The sequence below is a fragment of the Populus alba genome, chromosome 8 (genome assembly GCF_005239225.2).
Source record: "Populus alba chromosome 8, ASM523922v2, whole genome shotgun sequence".
NCBI classification, from domain to species: Eukaryota; Viridiplantae; Streptophyta; class Magnoliopsida; order Malpighiales; family Salicaceae; genus Populus; species Populus alba.
In genome coordinates this window covers 290,625-302,619 of record NC_133291.1, presented here as the reverse complement: position 1 = coordinate 302,619, position 11,995 = coordinate 290,625, and the positions used below count along the sequence as shown (strand labels likewise).

Below are 11,995 nucleotides of genomic sequence, written 5' to 3'. Positions count from 1 at the left end.
GATTAAAGGAGAGCATCTTGCGGTTTAGTTACTCTTTCAGGACTTATGAGATATATACATGGTTACTTGGAGAGATGAAAATAGATACAAAAAAATATCAGTTTTCATGACAGTTTTAAAGTTAATTTTTGTTATTTATGTTCCAAATTTATTTAATTAACATATTTGAATAAATTATGGATGAATTAGAAATTAATTTTAAAATATTCATGATTTTTCTAGATTTAATTCTGGCTAATTTAATAATAGTATAAATTAATTCTTATTAATTTTTTTTAACTTTTTAACTTTTAAAATTTACTATAAAGAGGATAATAGAGTTTTTATCTTAATTTTTTTTAGATTTTTTCACAATCTTTCTCATTTTATTTTTAATATTTTCATTTTTTTTTATATTTTGGTTTTTTTCTTTCAAATCAATAAAGTCTTATAAGGACAATTTGATTCATCATTGACAATAATAAATTTTTTTTTTTTTTAATTTGAGCATTATTATTAGAATGCATGCCAAAAACTTTAATTTATATATATTGCAATTAAATCTTTATAATATTATTAACCATTTATGAATATCATAACAAATAAAATTAAAATATTTATAGCTTCCACATAAATAAAAAACTATGTTGTCTCTACAAATAAGAGTTTGATAAAATACAGAATAAGAATATACAAATAAGAACCCATCCTAATGAAAAGACATAAAAAATTGAATGTACATACTTAGTATGTGTTTCAGTATTCTTTTTATTATATTTATGTTAAAAATATATTTGTCTTTAATTTAATTTATATATTTTATAAATTTAAAATTATATGCATTCTAGACTTATATTGGATAATTTTTAATATTTATATTATAATAAACTAAATATTTTTTTTCACTAGTCAAATATAATATAATATATTCCCACAATACCTTCAAAATAGTAGGTACGAGGATATGTTTTCTTGGTTTTTATTATTATTATTATTATTATTTTTATCATGACATAATAACAAATGATAGTAATTTTATGTAACGTAACATAGTTTGACAAGTAATTTGCACACACCAAGATAAACAAAACATGAAAAACATTAAGATTCAAGTACATTTCAGCAAGGAAAAGAAAGTGCTAGTAGTTGGAATTAAAAACAGAATAACACTCATTATTATTATTATTATTGCTGCTGCTGCTGCTGCTTGAATCTGCAGAAGGAATATCTACTTCGTGCAACCTGAAATGAGGGTAAAAAAACAAAATTCATATAAATGGAGTAAATATTGGTAAAAGAAGTAAATCTAATCAGGAACCTTTAGTACTGTAAAACAAGATAACATGCCAGTCACCTGTAACTGGAAAATATTACTTCTCATGGTTTCTGCCACCCCCTCTCAGTTTCATCAGAGTTTGTTTCTGATTGAATGCAGTTCAGTAACAACATTACTGATGCCCTTTCTTTCTCTTGGAATTTCCTCAGAACAAGCAACTCCGATTGTAAATATTGAAGCCAAGCACTCCTGAATTCTGTGACCGTGAGGAGTGTTTACACTTGTCTCTCCTTCCACTTCTTGAACAAGTATTGGATCTGCAATTTCTAAGACTTGCACAGGCAGAGCTGCCTTAACAAACCTACTAAGGCTCAAACTGTCATTGAACATGTCGTTTGTAGGTCTCTTTCCAGTGAACATCTCCAACAGAAGGACTCCGTAGCTGTAAACATCACCATATGTTGACACCTCATTTCCCATGCCATATTCTGCAATTTCAAGAAAGTATGTCTTGGTTACAGTTCTAAGCAAACAGTTAGAACTTAAAGGAATGTGAAGGGTTACAGCTCTTACTAATGCTTGCATAGCATAATATGAAATCTTTTTAAGGTTCAAATGTAAAATGAAGAAGTAACTAAATGAGATAAGAAGCTAAAGAATGGCATCTAGTATATACCTGGAGCTGTATATCCCGTAGTTCCTCTTACTCCAATAGAGCTGCTGGTCACATTATTGGACAAGTCCATGGCTGCTTCTGGAAGGATTCTGGCTATTCCAAAGTCACCAACATGTGCAGTCATATCCTCATCTAGAAGAATATTGCTTGGTTTGAGATCACAATGAACTACAGGTGGTTGGCAGTCATTGTGAAGATATTCCAGTGCAGAAGCAACATCAATCGCAATGTTTAGTCTCTGAAGAAGATTTAAGCTCCTTGGTGCCTCATTCACCTCATCTGTTATGGGAGTTGGATGTAGCCACTTCTCTAGGCTGTCATTGACCATAAACTCATAAATCAAAGCCTTGAAGTCATTACCTTTGTAATCAACACCAGAACATGCTGTCAGTATCTTGACAAGGTTGCGATGCCTTATGTTTCTCAAGGCCTCACACTCAGCTGCAAAACTCTTGGAAGCTCCTCGTCGAAGAAGGTTGAGTACTTTGATGGCAACTGTAGTTCCCAACTCGTCGATCACTCCTTTATACACAGACCCAAAGCTGCCTTCTCCAATCAAATGAGCTGAGGAAAACCCATCAGTAGCAGCAACGAGACTTTGATAAGAAAGTCGCAAAGTCAAGTTTTCTGAATTGCTCAAGTCAGGTCCCTTTCCTTTCTTCCTTAACCAACAGAAGTATACTGTAGACAACAGAGCAGTTACTCCTAGGACCCCAAACACGACAGAGATTATTATCTTGAACATAAGGGCCAGTCTCCCTTTAGTGGAATTCTGAAACTTGCAAGGCGGTATAACACCCCAACAAAGCCTACTGTTCCCTTGTACTGAAACCACGCTTGCATTCTTGAAGACACCTTGTAGGAGCATCTCACCATCGAAATCATTGAAAGACAGATTCAAGTACTGCAAGTCGAACTGCTCGAGAAATTTTGGGAGTTGGCCTGTTAAATTGTTGCGAGAAAGATCTAACATCCGAATGCCTTTCAAAGACCTCAAAGATGAAGGCAATTCCCCTGATAAGAAGTTTCTTTGCATGCGTAGAAATTCCAATGAAACGCAGCTGCCAAGACTTGTAGGAATTTCACCAGATAACATGTTATCAGAGACATCCAAAGCACCCAAGTTTTTCAAATTTCCAACTTCTTCTGGAAGGGAACCATTCAAGAGGTTGTGAGACAAATTCATAAAAATGGATAACGCTGACAGGCTGACAAGTTCTTTGGGTATGGTGCCACTCAGATTGTTTAGAGAAAGATCCAATTCAAGCAAATTCTCGCATAAGCCTAAACTTGAGGGGATACTACCTTGGAGATTATTTTGTCCTAAATAAAGAGAAGTTAAACTAGTCAGATTCCCTAGAGAGGACGGAATGTTACCTGATAATCTGTTTCTCTCCAGCCTTAGCCTATTTAGCTGTTGAAGATGTCCAATCTCAGGGGGGATAGCACCTGATATTTGGTTCTCCCACAGCTCCATTATTTCCAGGTTGACAAGATTCTGTATCCCATTTGGGATGCTTCCAGATATTCTATTGCCATCTAGAAACAAAATTCTAAGCCAAGTGGAGTTCCCAATAAATTCAGGAAATATCCCACCAAAGTTGTTATCATTTAGAGCCAAGATCTCTAAGTAAGTGGCATTGAGCAAAGACCGCAAAAAGTCCAAATCACTAGTTCTTCCATTTCCAAGATGGTTGGAGCTTAAGCTTAAGAACCCCCTAGCCTATTCAACCTTTCTAAAGTAGGTACTGATCCAGTATGTTTGTTGCCGTTGCTTGCAAGGTATTCCAGATTTGTTGCATTAGATATTGTAAAAGGAATAGAGCCAGTAAATTGGTTACCGCTAAGGCCAAGACCTTGCAGATTGGGAAGAGTGATGCCTAAGTTTGAAGGAAGAGTTCCTTCAAGTTGATTGTATGAAATTTCAAAATCTCTGATAGAAGAGAGATTGAAGAATGAAGGAGGGATTGAACCTGAAAACCTATTACCATTGAGAGCGATATGTGTGAGATTTGCCAGTTTTCCAATAGTATCAGGGATACTACCGCCAATATTATTTTGAGTGGCAGAAAATCTCTGAAGAGATGTCAAGTTACCAAACGTGACAGGGATTCCTCCTGTGAGATTGTTGGCATGAATGAAAAACATCTCAAGCTTTGACAGGGTAGCAAACTCAGCAGGAATTTTCCCTACCAGCAGGTTCCAATTAACAAGAAAGTGAACGAGGTTGAAGCAAAAGGAAACATTGGAAGGAATTTCGCCACTGAGCGAATTGTTATTTAGATACAAGTATTTTAGCCTTGATAAATTGCCTAATTCAGGTGGTATTTCTTGGCTAAGACTGTTGTTTGTTAGATCTAATAGTCTCAAGAAGCTTAAATTTCCGACATGAGGTGATATGTACCCGGCTAGTTTATAGGACCCTAAATCCAATGCAATGACCCTTTGATGCCGGCGACCGCAAAGAACGCCATGCCATTGGCAGAAATGTATTGAGTTATTCCACGACCTCAAAACACCAAGAGGGTCATCGGTTATATGGGTCTTGAATTCAACCAGAGCCAGTTGATCTGTCTCATTCTTGGCAATCCTAGAGGTGGCTTCAGCAGAAAAGCAAGGAACGTGCAAGCCAGGAAAAGACAAGAGCAGAAAAACATGTATGCCAAAGAATGGCCAGAACACTACCCTTGAGGTCATGAATAAAATTCCTATTTGAATATGAAAAATATTCAAAACAAAGTTTCTTGGTGATCAGAAGCAGGAATTTGGAGAGAGATGCAGCAGCTATTCACATCAAAGAGAAACAAACCTTTTCCATCTGCAAACTCAAGGACACGTGTTTAGAGCACTGATGGGATAGATAGGTGTACCTTCCCTTGCATACTTAGATGAAATATCTGAAGAAATTCAGTTTGAACTCATAAACTGACTTCCAAAAGGATTTTTCTGAACTGCCATTAAACTTTTCTTTGGTATCATGAAGTAAATCATTTCCTTCCTCAACCATATTAACCGAGAATTCGAAGGCTTGACTTGGGATAGAAATGGATAACCATTTCAACGTGAGGCTTAGAATAATTTTATTCTAAGAATATGGTTTACACCGTGCAAAAAAAGAAAATTCTGGAGCCGAAGATCTTTTCTTTTCTTATCTTCAAAGGGGGGTGTTAGAAAAAAAACAAGAGCATCACCATTGAGTTTTCTAACATAAACATCGGTTTCAAAAGCGTTTATGTTTGGTGTCAAGATTGGAGCCTAATCTCTTGAATATGTGATAGAACTGAATTCTCTTGAATTTTAAATTTTTATAAAAGAAAAAATGAACCCACAACATAGTGATGCAATATATCTGGTATTTAACTATAAGTCATTTCTTTCCAAGCCATACGAGGTATATGGGATGGAAATTTATGGAAGGATGCGATATATCTGGTAAATAACTATAAGTCATTTTGAAACGCAAAATCAAATTAGTTTAGTAGCCACCATGTTTTTCAGAAAATAATTAAAGCTACAATGATTTTTAAAATATTCTTTATTAAGAAAATATTGAATTAATATTTTTAGTTGATTTTAATATGAACACATGAAAATAAAATAAAAAGTAATAATTCGAAGATTCTTTCAATAATATTATCGAGCACAAGCAAAAAGCTTCCATCAAGAAGCTTCAAAGACACAAACTTTTTCTTCAATAACAGTTTTATAATACTGCAATGAACGCCAAGAACAAGTACATATAAGCTATTGTTAATTTAAGGTTTCATTCATTGTTGTCTTGTCATAAAAAGCTAAGAGAACAGGTACAGACACCAAGCCAAGTCTGCATTTGGTTTCTTTTATACGACTAAAACAAACTCTTCAGGAACGTCTGCATGAGCCCACATGTTAGGTGTGCTTCATTTGATTTACTTATCATGCTCCAAAATCTACATATTTAAATGTCCAATTAAGCTAACTACCCTGACCCCAACAGAAGACTAAGACAACGTCTAGTCCAAGAACAAAGTCTTTCCTTTTTCCTAAATCTTTATAAAAAACTGAATCAACATCTTTTTAGAGCCTTTTTTAATCCAAATTTTTTTTTGATTTTTGGTAGCTCTAAATCGTACCCATCAACTAGCTAGAAGATTAATCTAACAAACACACCATTTGGAATGCAAAATAATACTACATATATGCTGGGAATCACTATAAACAATATTACATGATATATATATGCTGTCTGCAAATCACAGATGTATATTATTTTCATCAGACATCAACGCACAGTAGCTAGCATGACCCTTATCACATTGAGATACAGAGAGCTTGCCCCGCATTGGATATGATGATATATTCAAGACTGTGTGGTGAGAATAAAGATCATTGAGCAAGAACCAGTCGTCTGGAGCAGACAACGCAGGAAAACTTCCTCTTGACTTTCTGGGAGATTGGGATGAAACAGAAATATAAATGGGAATCATAATCCATTGCCATCACTGGCCCTCCACAAGCATGGACATAATGATCTTGCGTCTTCTTTTCTTCTCAGCTTGTCTCGGACATCAAATATTTGCATCGCCCCCATTTTTTATTTCAAACCGACTTTACCTTCCCAAGTGGATTTGGCCTAAGTTTTGCCGTGTCTGGTACATATATAGAGAGAAACATTCAAAATGAACTGAGGAATTGCTAGGAAGTTGCCATGTGTTATTGAATAGCATAACAACCTCAACAAAATCATTGAGACTATGATCTGCTCAACTCAAAGGTGGAATATTGTTCATCTTATGAAAACAGTAGTCATATGGTGGTAGCTAGTCTCAACGTTAGTGAGAGTGATCAAGAATTCATGATTGATGATTCAAACTAAGATGTCATTTTGTTCAAAATTCCAAAGCTAACGTCCTAAAAATTCTGAGATACAAAGGAAACATTATCACCCCTCTGATACAAGAAACAATTTGTAAGAAATCTCTCAAGAAATGGAAATGTTTAAGGAGCATTGATTGAAAAACCAGGGATCCCTGCACAAAAACATGCGGAGAAGAGGGACCGCACTATCTGATAGAATCAATCCGTCAATAAAAGTACTCTAGTTTCACTTCCTTCTTCTAAGATCGTTTGCTTTTACTAATTGCCTGACAACATCTCTCATTGAGGGTCTTTGGCTAGGCTCTTCTTCAGTACATCTCAAAGCCATCAAAAGCACGTTAATGACTTGATCCTTGATGCTGTAAGAACTCAAAAATTCCTCTCCAAGACTTGAATCAGCAATCCTGTTGATGTCTTCCCTGATGTTCCAAACAGACCTAACCCACCCTACAATAGCTGTTCCCTCCGCTGTTCCCTCCGTAAATGAGGAATCCAGTGCCTTCTTTCTAGTTATAAGCTCAAGCAAAACAACCCCATAACTATAAACATCAGATTCCTTCGTCTTTATTGTCGTAAATGCGTTTTCTGTGAAAGCGAAAGATGATTAGATTTTCTCTACAAGAAATACATTAGCAGGATAACATAATAAGTAGATGCTTAAAACAGTAGGTGAACATGTTACCTGGAGCTATATATCCAATAGTTCCCGCAACAGAGAGGGACTGTGCTGAAGCAGAAGACTGATCCATTAGCTTAGCTATGCCAAAATCAGAGATATGAGGCTCCATATCAGAGTCTAAAAGAATGTTTTCTGGTTTGATGTCTCTATGCACTATAGGAGGATCACAATCATAGTGGATATATTCCAATCCATGTGCAATTCCAATAGCTATCTTATACCGCATTTCCCAATCCAGGATTGGTGGTGCTCTGGTTCCATGTAAGACATCATAGAGGCTCCCATTTTGCATGTAAGTAAACAGGATTAGACCGTAGTCCTTTTGAAACCAAAACTCCTCCAATTTGAGCAGATTCCGGTGCCTGATTTTCCCAATGGTCTGAATTTCTCTAACCATGCTTTTGTTCCTTTCTTTGTGGCCTGCAAATACAATTTTTTTTACTGCAAAGATTTTGTCTCCTCCCAATGAAGCCTTATAAACTGTTCCATGAGCTCCCCTCCCAATGATATGTCTGTCATTTAGATTCTCGGTAACTTCCAGCACCTTGTTGAGTTGTGCAGATGGGCCCTCCAGAGAAGTGATCCTAACATCCTGATTATATCTTCTGCGCCTGATAAACAAGTAAACCACTCCAAGAAGCACAGAAACAGCAGCAACAGGAGCAAGGGCTATCATTACGATTGCCACTTTAGATAGTCCATTTTGATTGCTTGTTTGACTGTCACATGGCAATAAATTTCTGTTCTTGGGGCATGTTATGCGGCTTGATGGAGAACACATGACACATAGGCCAGGATTGCCCAAGAATGATGACGGAGAATAGTTAAGCAAGTCCATCAGTGTTTCCGGTATTGCACCTGTGAAATGATTGTTTGAAACATTGACCTTGTCCCATGAAAGGATATGATCAAGAATTGCTAGAGTTCCTGTCAGATTATTGTTTGATATATCGAGTCTTTCAAGCATTTTCAAGTTCCCTAGCTCGGAAGGAAGTTTTCCGACGAATCCATTGCTGCTGAGATTCAAGGCATACTTCAGACTCCGCACCGATCCAATGGATGAAGGAATCACACCTCCTAGAATATTCCCACCAAGTCGTAGCTCTGTAAGCATTCCAAGTTCTGGCAGGAAAGGTGGAATGCCCCCGGTAAAATGATTCTCACTTAAAACCAAAGTGGATAAGCTCGTCCAGTTCCTCAAACTTGACGGAATTGTGCCATTCAGTGAATTAAACCCCACATCAAACTCGCCTAGTTTGTAACTCCTTGACAGCTGAGATGGCAAAGAACCTTCCAGTTGGTTGGATGAAAGATCCACTACCAGAAGGTTTATAAGATTACCTAGCTCTGAGGGTATGGACCCTGTAAGCTTGTTCATGGAAAGACGAATGACAGTGAGACCACTACAATTCCCAATGCTGGGCGGAATTGGGCCCGTAATGTCATTTTTGCTGATGTCCATGTACAGGAGGATAGGATTTTCTGCGAACTGTGGAAGGGTACCTGAGAGGTTGTTCTCCTCGAGGGTCAATCTCCAGAGTGTTGGGCAGCCTCCCACATCAGAAGGAATGCTGCCCTGAAGTTGGTTGGAACCCATAACAAGAATTCTCAATTGCTGCCCGTAGCAAAGATTTGGCGGAATTTCACCAGTGAACTTGTTGCCAAAGACATCGAGCCACAATAAGCTGCTGTTGATTCCCAAAGTTTGGGGAATGACCCCATAGAATTGATTTTGTGCCAGTGAGATATTCTGTAGTTGCCTGAGCTCAGTCATCTCAAGCGGTAATTCACCAGAAAGGCTGTTGTTGTACACATAGATGCTCTTAAGACTTGCAATCTTCCAAATGCTGATAGGAATTTCACCACTCAAGCGATTGTCAAACAATTCCAGGTTCTCTAATTTGCTTAGCCTCCCCAATTCACCCGGAATCTCTCCCTCAAGTTGATTTGTGTACAGGTTTAAGGTCGTCAACGACTCGCAATCCCCAAGTTCAGGAGGAATCCTCCCAGACAATTGATTCTGGGAGAGGTCAAGGTAAGAAAGATTTTTTAGGTGGCCAAAGGAAGATGGGATGGCACCTCTTAAGTGACTATTAATAATGGCCAAGATTGCTAAGCTGCTAAAATTGCCAAGGTCTGAAGGGAAACCCCCACTAAAGCTATTGAAGGACATATCTAAGGTGTCCAAATTCTTGTAACTGCTGAAACCTGTAGGAATTCTACCCTCAAGACTATTATGATCGAGAAGCAACTCAGCAAGGCTTTCAAGCTTGGTTAGACTCTCAGGTATCTCACCAGAGAGAGAATTAAAGGAAAGACTCAAATACTGCAAATTTTGAAGGCACTTAAAGGCATCAGGTATTTTTCCAGTAAAGCTATTAATGGACAAATCCAAGTGCTCAAGTAGACTACAATTGCCTAACTGGGAGGGTATGTCACCAGAGAAATTACCGGTGTTCAAATCGATGGTTTTCAAATGCTTTAAGAGTCCAATCTCTGGTCCCAATTGACCAGAAATTGCATAACCAGAGAGGTTCAAAGAAACTACACTATGGGTTCTACTATCACATCCTATACCTAGCCAAGAACATGGAGTCGAGTCTGATGCATTCCAGCTTGAAGTTATGGAAGGAGGCACAGAATTCCACTGCCTCAGGAGTGACAACAGAGTCGACCCATCATAGTTCAAGCCAGACACTGTATAGGCAGACACAAAGTACCAGCATAACAGCAAGACATGATTCAAAACAGAACTCATAGTCTAAAGGAAGCTGGGTTTTGCAAGGAATGCCTTAAGATTCAACAAACGGTATAGCTAGACTCGGAAGAAAACTAAGAATTTGGAAACCTGAGATAGTCCTAAGAGAAAACGAGAGCTAGAAGGTGAAATGTCAAAGGGATTTTTGTGAGTTGCTTGGTAGTGGTTGATAGTGGCACATGAGGGGGGGGGGGGTCTTAAAGGGCGCGAGTCTAAACATTTTCAATATTCTTTATTAAGAAAATATTAAACTAATATTTTTTGTTGATTTTAACATGAAAAAAAAGGTAATAATTTGAGGATTCTTTCAATAATATTATCGAACACAAGCTAAAAGCTTTAGCTTTGCAACACTGTCTCTTCCATCGAGAAGCTTCGAAGACACAAACTTTGCTTCAGAGCCTTAAAATTACAGAATCCAAATTTGACTGGCATTGGAACAAGCCATGTGTTTATTTTTATTGGAAGAAGAGAATTCTCTGACTTGGAATCGAAGTAGGGGCAGGTTGTTCAGTGGAGAAAACACGGGAAGGTATTCTCTTCAACACCAGTTTTATAAGACTGCAATGAACGTCAAGAACAAGTAGTCAAGGTGCAAGCTTGTCCGGACAAAAAAAAAAAAGAAAAAAAAGTAGACATAAGCTATTGTTAATTTAAGGTTTCATTCATTGTTTGTCTTGTCATAAAAAGCTAGGAGGAGAACAGTTACAGACAGCAAGCCAAGTGTGCATTTGGTTTCTTTTATACGACTAAAACAAACTCTTCAGGAACGTCTGCATGAGCCCACATGTTAGGTGTGCTTCATTTGATTTACTTCTCATGCTCCAAAGTCTACATATTTAAATGTCCAATTAAGCTAACTACCCTGACTCCAACAGTAGACTAAAACAACGTCTAGTCCAAGAACAAAGTCTTTCTTTTTTCCTAAATCTTGATAAAAAACTGAATCAACACTGTCTAAAGTTTTAAAAAACTAAAACAGCGTCTTCTTAGAGTCTTTTTTAATCCAAAACAAACTTTGATTTTTGGTAGCTCTAAACGCACCCATCAACTAGCTAGAAGATTAATCTAACAAACACACCACATGGAATGCAAAATAATATTTCTTTTTTTCTTCAAAATCTTCAAGGCCTTTGCTCGGTACTACGAGTCTTGCTCCATTAAATAATTTGCAAGCCCGATGCTTAAATGAAAGACGAGGGACTGAACACTGATACTTTAGACTAGGATGAAACCCTTTTGAACAAGGAGAGAGTTCTCTTTTGCAATCTCTTGATGTGGATCTCAAGCTGATACCATGCTATAACCATCTTGCGCGGGATAATAAATGGTTATAGGTAATCATGTATGAATTTATAATTAGATAAAAATATATTCTAGAAAAAAAAATATGAATGACATAGCATATATATTTATAAACCAATAGAATAAATTTAAATTAAAAAGGAAATTTGGTTGTGCCAGACCAGAATAACAACTTAAAAAATAATAATTTTTGATTCGACTGTTGGATGATACTCAAATTTTTACGTGAGTTTTTGAAAATCTTTTTTTATTATCAAATCTTTAGATTTTGCAGGTCTCACCTCTAGTCCTGATTTTGACAGTTTTTGTGATTTTCATTACTAATTTTGGATTTCTTGTTATTTTTTAATTTTATACTTTCTTTGTAATCTCATATTTTATTTTTGTTTTCTAATTAAGATAGAGTATCTAATTTATTTAAGATTTTGTAAACCTTCTAGAAAAACAAATGTTATTATTGTTATT

General features: G+C 36.7%; 1 protein-coding gene and 1 pseudogene across 1 annotated transcript; both read right to left on the bottom strand.

The window, feature by feature from the left end:
• Positions 1-1,060: 1,060 nt before the first annotated feature.
• On the bottom strand, positions 1,061-5,124 carry LOC118045088 (uncharacterized; annotated as a pseudogene).
• A 993-nt stretch (positions 5,125-6,117) lies between these two features.
• On the bottom strand, positions 6,118-10,225 carry LOC118045087 (uncharacterized). Its single transcript, XM_035053616.2, has 2 exons — positions 7,471-10,225; positions 6,118-7,373 (listed from the first exon to the last, which is right to left on the bottom strand). The coding sequence occupies exons 1-2, from the start codon at positions 10,223-10,225 to the stop codon at positions 7,015-7,017; spliced, it is 3,114 nt and encodes a 1,037-aa protein (XP_034909507.1). The 3' UTR covers positions 6,118-7,014.
• Positions 10,226-11,995: the final 1,770 nt, after the last annotated feature.